Raw genomic sequence first — 16,185 nt, 5'->3', positions numbered from 1 at the left:
TCTGACGCTAGCTGGCACGCTGGCAAGGATTTTCCTAGTTCGAAGATGTAGTACGATTTATGTTATACCTGTAGCCGATACCCAAGATTTGCATTTGGATGACCACACTGAGGTCTCCCATGTTTTGCAAAGATATTCCACGAGTGATTTAGTGTTGCTCAGCTTCGCACTGATGCAAGTTCGTGTTTGCTGACTACCTGCAATGCCTTCTCCCAGTCACTTTCGCCGGTGATCACGAGACCCACAAACGATACTCTGGCCGTGTATGTGCAGCCCTCGTCGCGGTTTCTGCAGAGTGGCTAGCAGGGGTCCAGTGGCAATGGCAAACAAGGCCGTCGACATAGGACAACCTTGTCGCACCCAACTTGTGAACCCAAGTTGTCTGGTTAGCTGACCATTAATCGTGATTTTTGAGGTGCTGTTTTTCGAGGTGCTGTTCTTCAAAATTCTACCAGCGATGTCGGCAAAACACTTGGGAAAATCCAGTACGGTCATTGTTTCAAGAAGGCACTGATGGCTCACCTATCGAAAGCATTCTTAAAGTCGAGCGATGTACAGCGCACTGAAAAAATGGCTCTGAGCACTATGGGACTTAACTTCTGAGATCATCAGTGCCCTAGAACTTAGAACTACTTAAACCTAACGAACCTAAGGATATCACACACATCCATGTCCGAGGCAGGGTCGAACCTGCGACCGTAGCGGCCACGCGGTTCCTCCAGAGTGTAGCGCCTAGAACAGCTCGGCCACTCCGGCCGGATACAGCGCACTGATGCCTGGGAACATGTGTCGTAGCTAGAACGTGTCTATATTCACAGACAGTTTGAATGACTGATCTGTGTCTACCTGCACTAGATTGATACGGGCCAGTTACCTCATGCATTGACATTTTTACTCTGCAGTCAAGAACGTGCACCACAATTTTGTAATCACTATTCAGGAGACTAACTGGTCTTACGTTTTTTATTGTGCACTGTGTGGGTGTTTCGGAACTAGCACCACGATTCCTTCAAAAAATTCCTTTGAAATTTTTCCGTCAGAATTCATTATTTCATTACACCCTACAACCAGTTTTTGGCTTCCACAACCTGCTATAAGTCTGCCTGGAGGCCCTCGGGCCCCGGCAGTTTCCTTTTGGGACTCTGCACAGCTGTGGTTCAATAGAAGTCTTGTGAGGATGGACATGGTCTGTTTCGAGAATCTGCTGTCTCCAACAGAAGATGGAACTAGCAAGTGCAATACAGTCATGAGGGAGCCTATCTCACCTTCTCGAAAGTAGGAATTAAATCATATATTTGTATGTTTTGTGATCATACCAACCTAGATCACTTATAAAATAGCAGTACATGCCCTGTTATGTTCCAGCCTGGTTGTAACATTACGTTTCCTGGCGACTGGGGAATGATTTAAGTGTCTGGCTTTTAGTCACATAATAGCACAGACCACCATTTTATACGTTGTTGTGGGTGTATGCATTGCAGTTTGCAACACTTTGAAGGATTAACTATTTCTCGCATAATTTCTAGTTCAGATACGAGCATATCTTGCTAGTGGTGAAATAAACCGACATTGTGCTTCTATATGTGGCTAGAAAACAGCGTGATATGTGCTGAGTTCGGAACGCAGCAGGTGAATACTTTGTTGTAAAATCATTTAAGTTTCATCATCCCTCTACTGGTGAAAAATTTCGATACATCAAATTTTATTTTGCTTCATTCACAATCTCTGCCCAAAACAAAACTTTATGCCCCATCATATCAAGTTTTCAAGCTGTTACATGTGGTTAAAATGATAGTTAAGATCTCTCGTGCTTTGTTAGCCGAGACAGTAGTGAGTGGATTGGAGTCCTGGGTCCCAGTCCAATACAAAACCATGTAGTCTGAAGTTGAATTTTGACTTTGGAAATGTCATTTATTTTAATGAACTTGAGCTTACAAGCACTGACGACTGTCACCTCTGGTAACAGATTTTCTGATATTTACGTTATTGTGGAATTGGTTTTCATATGGACTATAACCGTATAGGGCAGTTTTCTCTAGTGGTCTGTTGTAGTAATAACATTGTGTAGTGAAACGACTGTATCAGAAAGAGAGCAGACAAACTGCAAGACCGTTAGGTTATGTGGCTGCATAGAAACCAGGTGGAACACAGTTCAGGTCATTTGGCTTCTTCTGAGCATGATAACACATGCATATAAATTGTACAGGCACGACACTCATCTGGTTGTGAAAAAAATTTTAATGTTATTAATGTGATACTTCGATCATCAGACAGCATTCACAGCGTGTTTTAAAACCTGGCCTTTGAAAGGCACAGATAACGAAATGGTTGACAGTGTGTTTCAAAGGAGGAGAAATTCAGTACAGCAGGCAGTGCAGCAAGGTGAAACTAGTGACTTGACAACAGAAAGAGGCTGTGGCAGTGCAACAGTTACTCGTCATGAAAGTATTACAACATAAATCTAAATAATATGGTTGACAGAAATTTAAGTATTTTTCGAACGAGGGTCCTCCCTTTGTAGGCACACATGAAACCATGAGGCAGTTAAAGTAAGCTATGTCATAGCCCAGTCACGGAAAAACAAACACTGATGTACTGATGTGTGTGTGTATAGAGGGGAGGGGTTATGAGCAATGTTTGTGACTGATGATGTATTAAGTTGTGCTGTGGACTTGATACTGAAATAAAATTAAGTTTGTCCTCCATATGCAGTAGATGTGAATGGTAAATTCCATGAGAACTGATGTCTAGAAGGCCTGGCATGGATACAAGGGGAGGAGGATGAACATGGGATCATGAGACATACTCCCTGAAAAATAGGAAAGCACTGTATCACTTCACTGTATGAAGTAAAAAATAATTCTGCTTGCATGCCGTTGTATCCATCTTATTTTAATTATTATTAAAATTCTAAGAATTTTAGTGTGAAACTAAGTATAATTTTTGAGGGGGAGGGGGAGTGAAATCAGTGAAAGACCGCGGCAGCTCCAGAACCAAACATTGTATATGTGTCTGCAACTGACACCCATTAGTGTGAGAAGTTATGAGGCAGTGGATTGGGTTAAGATCACTAATTACAGCATGGATCTAATACACATCAACAAGAGAACTTGTAAAATATGCACAAATAGTTCTACTGGTGTAACTGAACTTTGGTAATGTAGATGTATAGTTTTTTTCAGTAACTGTAAAATTTTACCATGAGTGAAAGGTCTGTCATAGGTTTGTGGGTAGTGGATTACGGTGTGGGATTTGTTCAAAGTATTTTCATTGGGGGGAATGCAGTGGGGAAGCCAGTGGTCATTTTAGCGTGATTTTCTCCTGGGAATGTAGAATCTGTAGTAGAAACAAGTTAATAGAGGAGCAGGACCGTAAGATCTGTGCCCTTCAGGTCCAGTTACAATGCGCAAAGGAGGAACTAGATAGGTTGAGGAGGGTGAAGGGTGGTGGGGAATGGGAACTGGCAGTTGGCAAGAAGGTAGCTAGGAAGAGGAGGTATTCAGACAGTTTCACTTTGCATACATGTAATAGATACAACCAACTGTCAGAGTTGAGTGGAGAGGAGAGGAGCCTCGTGTAGCCGTAGATGTAGGTAACTTGTAGCAGTCCTCAGCAATTAGGAGGCCTAGGTTAGTTGCAAAGTCTAGCAGAAAGAAGGTTCTGCTGCTAGGTAGTTCCCACGGTAAAGGTGTGGGCCAGCAGTTGCAGGAAGTGTTGGGGAGTGAGTACCAGGTCACCAGCATTGTGAAGCCTAGTGCAGTAGTGCAGGGTTGGCTCAGGTGACTGAAAGCATAGGGGAGTTATGTAAGAATTTTACGAAAGAGGATCAGGTAGTGATAGTGGGTGGAGCAGGGAACAGTCTCGATAGGGACGGGGAATATGATGTCAGTGGTGACTTGGTTAAGACAGCTACTCAATCTGGTGGCACTAATGTGCATTTCGTGCAACTGTTTCAGCGTCATGCTCGGCCTCACCTTAATGCAGCTGTTAGGTGCGTTAATGTGGGGCTGGGGAGGGCACTGATGGTGGAGGGCATGGATCACATCTCAGTGGTGCCAGTTGGGTCTATCAGTAGATGGGGTTTCACTAGGCATGGCCTGCACCTCAACAGGTGTGGGAAGGGGAGGCTGGCTAATCTTATAGGTGACAGTGTAGTGGGTGGTGGTGGTGGTTGTGGTATCACTCATGGAAAAGTTCCTGTAGTAGTTGGTGTTAGAGCTGCACCTTTTTTAGACTGAAGTCAGCTGATAGGTATACCTGCTTAAAGGAAGTGCCTGTAACTAAGGGCTCACCTCCAGAGGATGTAATGTTTCCAAGTAGAGAAGGAATTAGCATATTTCATCAAAATATAAGAGGTATTAGAGATAAAGTTTGTGAACTGCTAATAGATGTTAACTCTGTAATTATTGGTATATCAGAGCACCACTTAAATAATTTGATAATTCAGAGGCTTCCTTTACCAGGCTACAGATTAGCTGGCTGTTTCTCAAGGAGTTCCTTGCGGGGTGGAGGAGTGGCTCTGTACGTAAAAAACAGTATTTCATTTGAGTCCATAGACGTATCACGAGACTGCACTGAACAGATATTTGAAAGTTGTGCAGCATTAGTTGAATTTAGTGAAACTAAACTTCTAATTGCTGTTGTTTATAGGTCCCCTAACTCCAACTTCAAAGCATTTTTGCTTAAGCTAGAGAGGGTTTTTGATTCACTTTGTCGGAAGTACCAGAAAGTAGTTAAATGTGGTGACTTCAGTATTAATTTTGTACATGATTGTGCAAGAAAAAGGATGTTGGTAGATCTCCTAAATTCATATGATCTGATGCAGACTGTGTTTTTTCCAACTAGGGTGCAGGGGAACAGTAGCACAGTCATAGACAATATTTTTATGCATTCTTCATTACTAGGTGAGCATTCGTTTAGTAAAAGGGTGAATGGCCTTTCAGACTGTGGTGTCACCGCCAGACACCACACTTGCTAGGTGGTAGCCTTTAAATCGGCCGCGGTCCGTTAGTATACGTCGGACCCGCGTGTCGCCACTGTCAGTGATTGCAGAACGAGCGCCGCCACACGGCAGGTCTAGAGAAACTTCCTAGCACTCGCCCCAGTTGTACAACCGACTTTGCTAGCGATGGTTCACTGACAAAATACGCTCTCATTTGCCGAGGCGATAGTTTAGCATAGCCTTCAGCTACGTCATTTGCTACGACCTAGCAAGGCGCCATTATCAGTTACTATTGATATTGAATCATGTACTGTCAAGACCGACGTTTACCATTAACGGATTAAAGTTAAGTATTCCACCAGCTACATCCTTTTTTCTAAATTGTAATTTCCTTGTCCTGTTCCAGACCTCACGCCAGCCTGCGTGAGCTAAAACGCGTGCCTTTCGGCCTCCTTCTAGTAACACGGTGTTGGCTCTCCTGCCAACCGAAACACAGACCATAATGCACAAATTTTAACACTAAAAGGTTTTTGTACTCAAACCAATGTCGTATTTAATTACAAACTACGTAGGAAAGTTAATCCAACAGCAGTAGAGAGTTTTGCAAAACTTGTCAAGGAACAAGAGTGGTAAGATGTTTATAGTGCCGATAATATAGATGATAAATAGAATGCTTTCCATAACACATTTCTCATGCTCTTTGAGAGTTGCTTTCCATTACAACATTCTAAATGGGGTACTAGCAGTAATGGACAGTCCGGTTGGCTGACTAGTGGGATAAGGATATCGTGTAGAACAAAGCGGGAATTATATCAAAATGTTAGAAGTAGTCACAATCAAGCTACAGTAGCCCGCTTCAAACAGTATTGTAAGGTGCTTAAAAATGTTATTAGCAAGGCAAAAAGTATGTGGTATGCAAATAGAATATCTAATTCACAGGATAAAATTAAAGCCATATGGTCAGTTGTGAAGGAAGTGTCTGGTCAGCAGCACAAGGTTGATGATATAAAGTCAGTTCGCAGTAATAATATTTCTGTTACTGGTAAATCAGATATATGTACAGTATTTAACAATCATTTTCGGAGCATTCGCGGTGAATTAAGTAAAAATTTAGTTTGTACAGGAAATCATATAAATTCCTTAGCAAATGCCTTTCCGAGATTGACGTCTGAAATACTCCTCTGTGATACAGACAAGAGGCAGATTGAGTCAATAATTAAATCACTGAAGACTAAGGACTCTCATGGTTATGATGGAGTGTCTAGCAGACTATTAAAGTACTGTGCTGCACATGTTAGCCCTGCATTTAGCCATATTTGTAAGTTTTCCTTTAGGAATGGTTAGTTTCCTGGGTGATTAAAGTACTCAGTAAGAAAGCCGCTTTATAAAATGGGAGAAAGGGATAATGTAGATAATTTTAGACCTATTTCTATGCCATCAGTGTTTGCAAAAGTTATTGAAAAGGCTGTGTATGTAAGGTTAATTGGTCATTTTATATCACACGATTTGCTATTAAATGTACAGTTCGGCTTTAGAAGTCGTTTGACAACTGAAAATGCTATATTCTCTTTTCTCCGTGGGGTGCTGGATGGGCTGAACAAAAAGTTTCGAACACTTGGCGTATTTTTTGATTTAACAAAGGCATTTGACTGCGTTGATCTCACAATATTGCTCCAGAAGTTGGACCATTACGGAATAATGGGAGTAGCTCACAATTGGTTCACCTCTTACTCTAGCAACAGGCAGCAAAAGGTCATTTCTCACGATGTTTATAATGGCCATGATGTGGGATCTGAGTGGGGTACTGTCAAGTGGGGGGTGCCACAGGGATCAGTGTTGGGGCCGCTCCTGTTCCTTATTTATATAAATGATATGCCCTCTGCCATTATGGGTAACTCTAAAATATTTCTGTTTGCTGATGACACTAGCTTGGTAGTAAAGGATGTTGTGTGCAACATTGACTCAGTTTCAAGTAGTGCAGTACATGACCTCAGTTCATGGCTCGTAGAAAATAAACTAACGTTGAATCACAGTAAGACTCAGTTTTTACAGTTTCTAACACACAATTCAACAAAATCTGACGTTTTAATCTCACAGAACGGGCATATGATTAGTGAAACTGAACAGTTCAAATTCCTAGGTGTTCAGATAGATAGTAAGCTGTCGTGGAAAGCCCACGTTCAGGTTCTCGTTCAAAGACTTAATACTGCTATTTTCACTATTCGAACGGTATCGAAAGTGAGTGATACTTCGACACGTAAATTAGTCTACTTTGCTTATTTTCATTCACTTATGTTGTATGGTATCATGTTTTGGGGTAACTCTTCCCATTCTAGATGGATATTTTTGGCTCAGAAACGGGCGGTTCGGGCAATATGTGGTGTGATTTCACGAACCTGTTGTCGACCTCTGTTCACGAGTCTGGGTATTTTGACACTGGCCTCTCAATATGTATATATCTTATTGTCGTGTCTTGTTACCCAATATTAGTTTATTTCCAACAATAAGCAGCTTTCACTCGGTTGATACTCGGCAGAAATCAAACCTCCATTTGGATCGGACTTCCTTAACTCTTGTGCAAAAAGGTGTACAGTATACTGCTGCATCCATTTTCAATAAGCTGCCACTCGAATTCAAAAATCTTAGCAGTAATCCACGCGCTTTCAAATATAAACTGAAGAGTTTCCTCATGGGTCACTCCTATTCTGTCGTGGAGTTCCTTGAAAAATTATGATTCTCATTGTATTGCTGATAGCGTTTGCTTAAACTTATGGACTGATTTGCTTTCAGGTTCATGAACATTTATTTTTATCCATTATTACTTTTATGTTGTATGTTCATGTACTGACACGTTCCATGACCTTGGAGATTTGCTCCTCAATTTGGTCCTACGGAACTTGACATGTAAATAAATAAATAAATAAATAAAAATTACTGTTAGTAAAAATATTACCGTTTATAAAAACTTTCTCAAACTTAAGAGCCTGTGTCATTTCCCACAGGGTGCAGAACGAGTTTGGAGTGATGTTTTAAGTTTTTTCAAGAACATAAATAACAATTCTAATATGTTCATTATTTCAAACATGAATTTTCATGTTAGTCTTTATTGAATAAAAGAAACACACTGAATTATTTACAATACTGGCTACAAGTTCATTAAAACTGGTTCACGGAATGCACGTAGTGTCATGTCAAACACAAGATTTCCAATACGCAAATTGCACATAAAATACTACATAAGTATTAAAACCTAGCTGAAAAATAAATGATAATTTATCAGTGTTAATAGCTATTAGACTTGTATGGACATATGTTATTGTAAGATAGTGCAAAAAGAAAGGAAACTGGTTGCAGAGCCTCATTAATGCTCACCAACTATCAGAGGTGGAAAGCAACAACAATAGATGGGATATATGTATATAATGTCATAGTGAATGTCACAGTAGAATGAAAGTCTGTAGTGTTCACTGGGTGGCTATAGTAAAGCCATAGAGCAATCAACAGGCAGACAGGGGAGGGATACTTGTTCATGGAAGACACAGTAAAACATGGTATTCTGTGTGTCACAGAAGGGAATGTATCCTAGTACCACGTGAACTTTATGTAAGGACTGAATAGAGAGGAGAACAAAATGAGATGGGAAGACTCAATTTTATGAGACCAGCCAGAACCGCCATGAGGATTGGCTTTAGTCTCATGAGGTGACCTCACGCTGCAAGAGGTGTGAGCAGCCATACACTGGAGCACCGATGCTTACTTCACCTGGTCTTCTGAACATCTTCCATACAAGCTCTGACAGCAGACCATTATTATTTTTATGTAACGTGCCTTTAGATCAATTAGAATCTTCCATGCAGAGTTTGGATTAGGAGAGAACGAAGAATTATGTTGGGTTGGTTACTGATATATGGCTTGAACATAGAAAAAAGTGACAGACAACTATGCAACAGACAAAGCTGTAGTACTGAGGTGTGAATAGTGATTACTCTGATAGTCTGCTTTACTACATGAAGAAAATTCCACAGGTCAACACCAGCAATCTAAAATTATAAATATGTTGCCGCCTTTCTATAATCATTCTGCAGTACACTACCTTGCTCTAGGTGTTGGTTGTAAGTGACTTACTCGGTCTCATCTTTATGCAGTGTGGCACTATTCAAATGTGTCTCATTGTCATCTGCCACAGAGGCACTGAAGATGTTTAAACGCTACTTTATGTGAACAGGCTTACAGCAACCTGTACAGGCTGCCGGCTGCAAACTACACACATCACAGTGTCTGAGCCCTTGCTGGGCAATACAGCTATGTGCCCACAGCAGAATGGGCCATGCTCTATTCGCACAGTGAGTGTACCATTTCTACTGGCAGTTGATGCCAAAACCTGAACAAGCCCTTTTTGTAAGCTATCATGAAACGACTGTCTACGATGGCGTATTTTATGGCATAGACACATCTAAAGAAACTCAGTGGCAAAAATTATAGAGTTGGAAATACGCACACACACATCCAGAACTGAGAGACACAAGTGAGTGGGCTGTCTCACACTAACCTGATTTTTGGTGGTGGATCGTACAGCAGCGGGCTCACTTCGATCAAGTCTTGCGGCTGCTTCCACATGGCATCCGCCCACCCCTGAGTGGCCATCACCTCACGGGTTCGTGTCTTCATAAATTCGACGGCGGCCCGCCTGAGGTCTCTGCAGGAGTGGCGGACTGCGAGGGCGGCTGCAGCCGCCGCGGTCTCCACGGTCAGCTGAGCGGCCACCTGCCGCTCACACTCCGCCTTCAGCCCCGACACGCCGTACCTGTCCGCTGCGGCCAGCAGCTGGGCGGCCATCGCGGGCAGCTGGGGGGCCCGCAGGGTGTACAGGTAGGAGACCAGCTGCCTCAGCACGGGGCCCCCCACGTCGGCGATGCTCACCACGCCAGTGCTCGCCTCGAGGGTGTCGTGGGCGAACATGGCGGCGAACACGGGGCTCCTGTCCACCAGGACGGCCCTGTGCGCCACCAGCCGCGTCTCGCCTGCCACGAGCGTCACCATGGCGTCGTCCCCGGCGTCTAGGAGGGCACCCAGGTCCACGGCCACCGTCTCCGTGACGTCCTTATCTGCTTCCATTGCTGACGATTCTGAAACACGACATCATCAAGCAGTCCTTTCAGCTTACAGGTGACTGTCGATACTTCTACCGGAAACAGACACACCTGTCTCCAGCGACACTTTCTGTCATACTGATGCCATTGGTGAATAACTGCAATTCTTTAATAATACCGTTTTCAAGAGTTTTTTTCAGCTCATTTTATTAGGAGAACAAGCTCCATAAGCGGCAGGGGAGCGCCACTCGCGGGCGCGGACCGAGAAGGGAACACCAGGAGGTCACCACCGCAGTTCGAGGCGGCCAGAGCGGGCGCGGACGGAATAGGGAACGTCCAGAGTGGCAGGGGAGCGCCACTCACGGGCGCGGACCGAGAAGGCAACACCAGGAGGGCACGACCGCAGTTGGAGGCGGCCGGAGTGGGCGCGGACGGAATAGGGAACACCTAGAGCGGCAGGATAGCGCGACTCGCGGGCGCGGACCGACTAGGGAACGGCAAACAGAACACCAGGCACCGGGCAGACATAAATGTGCGACCCGGTCCAGCAAGCAGCCAGTCTCAGGGAACACCTGATGAAGACGTCAAGTGATGACGTCGAAATATCGCGTTTGCAAGACGCTGATATCCGGCAGAAAACCCGATTTCCACGAGATCTCATATAGATCACTGTTATACTGACAAACGCCATACGAACTAACGTGACAAATTTTTAAGACACTGTGAATGGAGACGACGGAAAATTTTCTATTGTAACACCCCACCCGTTGCTGGCAGGATTTTGCATGTGTGTTCGACCCTGACAAACAACTTACAGAGAAATTGGGCGTGGAACTGTACGCAAAAATGGATAAAGCTAGATTGAAATGTGGCCCTGTCACCCCTAATTAATCTGCGGTGGTAGTATTGGCGACAAATCACACCTATTTTTACTTCCAAATATGATCACAGACACTTAGGGTGTTCAATGACACCAGACACATACACAAAAATAAAATAAAGCGAAAGAGTGAATTCAGGATCAACTACTGAAAGTAAAGGCTCTACTGAATCACAATAATTTTATTCTAACCTTCAGATCAATGCTGAATAAAACACAAAGAACAATTTACAAATTACCCTCCTCACTAGCATTGGCAGTGAACTGTGTTAATCGGTCCAAATGCGATCTCTCATAACTTGGCTCACCGACTGACATCGACACAAAACGCAAAATACGAAGAACCTCTACACCCCAAAGTACCGTGAAGCCTCTGTGGAAACAGCAGTTGCACGTGATCCAACTATTTAACGTTACTCCTAACACAGGCCGAAGCGGGAGCGATCTCACCGTAATATTCCTGTTGCAGCGGCGGTCTCCGACGCCGACGGCGCGGCCGTCCGATCGGCGTGTGGCGTCTCGGAAAGTACACTCCTACAATACTCGGACAACAGACCGCTGTCCGTAAACTTCTCTAATTACGACAGTCTTCCCCGTACCAAAGAGCTGGCGCGGCTAACGTCGTCTCAGAACGAGAGACCAAGACGGGAGACGACTTGGCTAACGTCCTCTCAGTACGAAAGCCCGGAACGGAGGACCTCGACAGAGAGTCGAGCAATATCGCTCTTCACCTCTGTTGTCCCACCTCAACTTTTACCGAGCCAAACACACCGCGAGACAGGCTCAAAATACCCATTTTGCATGTGCCGCCCAATGTATGGCCTGGGAATCTAAAGTTTTTTCCAAAGCTAGAGCCACACGTGCAGGCAAGAATAGTTTTACTGGAATTTTTCTCCTAAGAGACCACTCGAGATTTTCCCGGCAAAATTCCCCGTCGTTCCGAACGCAGACTCCTGTATTGAAAGTTGTTATTCGGAACTCCTGGCCTGCACCATTTGAGTTACTCGGAGGCGTAAAATTAGTGGGACATAGGCGAGGGCACGCGCAGGAAAGCCTGTCCAGCTACCCGCTGCTCTGTTTTGGTAAACACCTGAGCATCTGCAGCCTCAGAGGCTGGCGGCAGCTGTGGCCTCTCTAAACTGATTACAGAACTTCCCCAGTTGACCATTTCTGCCGTCAGGCTGCGGCCTTCTGCGGCTAGGCGGGGAGGTAGCCGAGCTCTGTCTCGCATACTGCATTTCTGCAAAGTTTTACGATTAGAAAAACGCGTAATTCTCACTGTATTACTTAGCCTGCGTGCCGATGTGTTTCCACATACATTTCCTACACCGTATTTTAGATTATTTACCAACTACTCATCTCCAAAGCGACAGCGCCGCTCTCAGTCGTTTTTATTGACGTCAAGTGTTCGCAAAGTGATTATAGTCACGTTAAATGGACTCCTGTAAGGTGCAGGACCGATGCCACCTTACAGTATCAAATAATGTTAAGTAAGTTTATGCTAAAAGGGAAGTTAATTCGAGTGCAAATCAAAACAGTTAATCACGTAAAGTATAAATGAAATATCATAAAGTTAAATATTTATTTCCGAAAAAACTACAATTCGAAAGTGTGTAATTTGGCGATTGGTCAGTCATGAAAAGTCCGGGCTAACGAGGGAGGATAATGTATTTCTATTGGCCTTAAAGAAAACTGATCAATCAGAAAGGAGTATTCTTCGTGCGTCTTTTGTCTTGGGTACAGAATGCTTACGCCAGTCTAGAGGAGTCGGAGTCCAGCCTTTCAATGGTACGGTTGTGTGTAGTATGAGCTCCAAAGGAAGTTATAATTTGCCAGTTTTAGCTGTGGTACACGACTCAAAAGTGCTTTACAGTGATGGCAAATTTATTCTGTTCTCTTTTTTTTTAGAAAGTACGGATTTTGTAAGTAACTTTGTGCATGAGAAAAGACAAATTCCGCTTGGCATATTGAGCAGATCGGTGACCGAAACCTTGATTGTATTAGATACCGATGAACTTAATAGTGTGGCGAGCATTATCGTATAAGAGCAATTCTTACTTAATAGCTGTTCAGATTTCGGGACATACGTTGCCATAGACTTGCTAACGTGAATGAAAGGGTTAGTGCATGGCTGTGTTAGGATTAGCACGGGCTTCGCAGCGAACTTGTAATTCTAACTTCAGATTATACCGAAGTTTTATGAGTACTTCTACCTTTCACTCAAAATTAAGACCTTTTCCGAATTCTTAGAATAGTTACGTTGTGTGCAGCAGCCTAGGGCGGGTCGCAGTACGGTAGGTTTCTGCTCGGCTTTCCTACCGGCGATCTGCTGCAACGAGTTCACAGGCAGGTGCAGGACAGAAGGAACCGTGCTGCCCCACATGGTGCATAGGCCGGGAAAACAGTTAAAAAGCCGTAGTACATTGAACCCGTGGTTGAGAGAAACTTTGTGAGAGACCTGATAGTGAGTGATAATGAAAAATTTAGTAAATTGGTACATGCAGAAGTTTGAATGGAAACCGTTTCAAGTTGCCAGACATACTTAGAAGAGAGATGTTGAACAGTCACAATAACAACGAGGGCACATCGAAGCAGCAGACGGCGTCACAGCGGTATCAACGACCAGCGGTACGGCAGGGCCGCGATGCCAACTTACACGACGAGCGGGGACCCTGAAACTGGTGCGGCAGACAGAGGAGGTCGGACTCTCAGTTTTAGCACGCCGAGGCTGCAGAATTCAACGTAAGGTAAGTTTGTTACATTTGTTGTGTGTGTGTGTGTGTGTGTGTGTGTGTGTGTGTGTGTGTGTGTGCGCGCGCGCGCGTATTGAGAGACTGAATAACATGGAAAGTGAAAGGTTTTGTAAATACGAAAAAAGAGGAAGGACTTTCATTCAGTGTAAGTGCTTCGCAGACTAGCAAGCTTGAACAGACAATAGCGACCGATAAGCTACACACATGTTATATGAAACACTAATAATAATCCTTCTAAAATCAACTGAAATCTACCCAGAGTTAATTTGGTAAGGTTATGACACGATTCATACGACATTGCTGCCATTTCGCTCTACTAGCAGTTATAATGATAACTAAAGTACAAGAGAAGGTTTTTGATGATGTTTGTTATTTACGGACAGTGGAGTAGAATCTACTTTAACTATATCAGTTAATGTAACTAGTGGAGGTAATGTAGATCCTGAAAGTGACATTAAGTATGAATTCGGTAATGTCTCCTACATCCGACATCATTCTCACTGCAAAGACCGACTTCTTTGGGCGCTTCATCAATTCTGTGGTATGCCCTTCCTAATCGAAATCGAGCAGTTTTCCAAATCTCACATTAACCTTGGATTAGCGTACTCACACTTTCCCCAATACACCTATCTTGTACAAGACAGGAGTAAACGAATCTGTCACATTACGTATATGTTTTTTGTTCTATTACAAGGCTTTACACTTATTCTATTAAGTGAGCAGCACAAGAACTTAAGCTTCGAATTTAACCTACAGAATTCAGTTTACATGTTACTTCGTACTTAAAAACGCACGTTGTTAACATTTTACTTCAACAGTGCAGGCCGGCCGTTGTGGCCGAGCGGTTCTAGGCTCTTCAGTCTGGAACCGCACGCCCGCTACGGTCGCGGGTTCGAATCCTGCCTCGGCGCAGATGTGTGTGATGTCCTTAGGTTGGTTATGTCTAAGTATTTCTAAGTTCTAGGGGACTGATGACCTCAGATGTTAAGTCCCATAGTGGTCAGAGCCATTTGAACCATTTTTAAAGAGTGCTGTGGCGAAGTTCCGCCTACTTTCTGTTGCAGCTGCGAGGATAATATTTCCAATAGCGACAGATAAGCTACACACATATTATATGAAACACTAATAATCCTTCTAAAATCAACTGAAATCTACCCAGAGTTCATTTGCTAAGGTTATGACACGATTCATACGACATTGCTGCCATTTCGCACTACTAGCAGTTATAGTGATAACTAAAATGATGGATTCCAACCATGTCGTTATTTAACTTAACCCTGTCGCAGTATTTGGTAGTGAAAAATAACTTGACAGTTATTGATAACCGCTAAAAATAATGGTTATCAAAGAATAACTGGAACCGTGATAACGGTTACTCCAGAATAACCGTTTGGCCCACCACTAGTAAGAAGTGTTGTCGGTGGGCGCGTAGGAGGGGGCAGAAGTAGGGGGAGGGGAGGGGAGGGGAGAGCTGCCGGCGGCCGACAGGTGGTGGGGGGAAGGCGCGGTGCGCGGCGAGGTCTGCGGAACACGGCCAGGGCAGTACTGTGTGGTCGTGAGTGGCGACAGTGCGCTGACGTCTGGCGAATACGGATATCCCACGACAGTCCTGTGGGCCCAAACTTGTTATGTGGAGCGACTTTAGGAACAGCCAGCTGCCACAGGCTGCCTACGAGCAATGCCTTTAAGCCGTCGGCACAGGGACCGTGCATCGGAACGTTGAGCGTACCCAGTTTCTGACGTCATAGCGTGGAATAGCACGTTCGGGAGTCTTTCCGAACGTGCAGACCAATATCTGGCACGTCAGATATTCTGAGCGTGCGTCTGAGCGTTGACCAATGAGATGGCACAACGCCACTTACGTCACACGCACGTCGTCTCCCTTCAGTACAGAGATGTGAGGCGCCATATTGGCATTCATTTCAAGCCTATATGTATAAATGCGGTTTCTGAGCACCATCAAATTGAGAATCACTGGAAAACCCGCTGTTAGTTGTGTGATTCGTTCCAATAAAATAATGACAAACATCGTATTCATGGCAACAGAATTATTGTAACGAGCGTCTTATGAGAGTAGGCTATTTGAAGGCAGCGACACACTGAAGATCCACCCAAAACGCATTGTTCTTTGTACAATTTGTTATAATTAAATTTCAATTAATAACAATTATATACGATTAACGTTTTTAGCAAGGCGTAACACAATATTTTTTAAGAAGAGGAAGCGGTTTTTGGTTCTGCGTAATGAGTAGCGTCACTGTCCAGTAATGAGGCTTTGTTTGGGGCGATGGTTCGCGTCTTATAAAAGTCTGTCTGTAAACTGAAGAGCGAGCAAGCGAGTCCCCACTCTGCCTACCCTGCTACGTCACAGGGCGCTTCTACAGGCTGTTTCACAACGTAGTACCGGCCCTGCGGCGGTGCGCGCTTCATATCTGTGGCGACGCCGCGTACAGATACGTCCCGGCTGTGTTTATTTTTAGACAAATGCATTAAGAGTATAAGGAAAACAAAAGACGATAG

At 44.0% G+C, this 16,185-nt stretch overlaps 2 protein-coding genes across 2 annotated transcripts in view; both read right to left on the bottom strand.

Moving 5' to 3' along the window:
• LOC124719889 (zinc finger protein 726-like) overlaps positions 1-16,185 on the bottom strand; it is a 609,944-nt gene that overhangs the window by 214,019 nt on the left and 379,740 nt on the right. The gene's annotated exons all lie outside the window — the stretch shown is intronic.
• Positions 1-16,185, bottom strand: part of LOC124719851 (ankyrin repeat domain-containing protein 65-like) — a 39,271-nt gene that overhangs the window by 4,827 nt on the left and 18,259 nt on the right. Inside the window, exon 2 of the mRNA XM_047245036.1 lies at positions 9,492-10,068. Within this exon, the coding sequence (XP_047100992.1) occupies positions 9,492-10,057 (566 nt within the window). The 5' untranslated portion in view covers positions 10,058-10,068. The remainder of the gene's footprint in view (positions 1-9,491; positions 10,069-16,185) is intronic.

The sequence above is a fragment of the Schistocerca piceifrons genome, chromosome 11, assembly GCF_021461385.2.
Source record: "Schistocerca piceifrons isolate TAMUIC-IGC-003096 chromosome 11, iqSchPice1.1, whole genome shotgun sequence".
In the NCBI taxonomy this organism is placed as follows: Eukaryota; Metazoa; Arthropoda; class Insecta; order Orthoptera; family Acrididae; genus Schistocerca; species Schistocerca piceifrons.
This window is presented reverse-complemented; position numbering and strand designations above follow the sequence as displayed.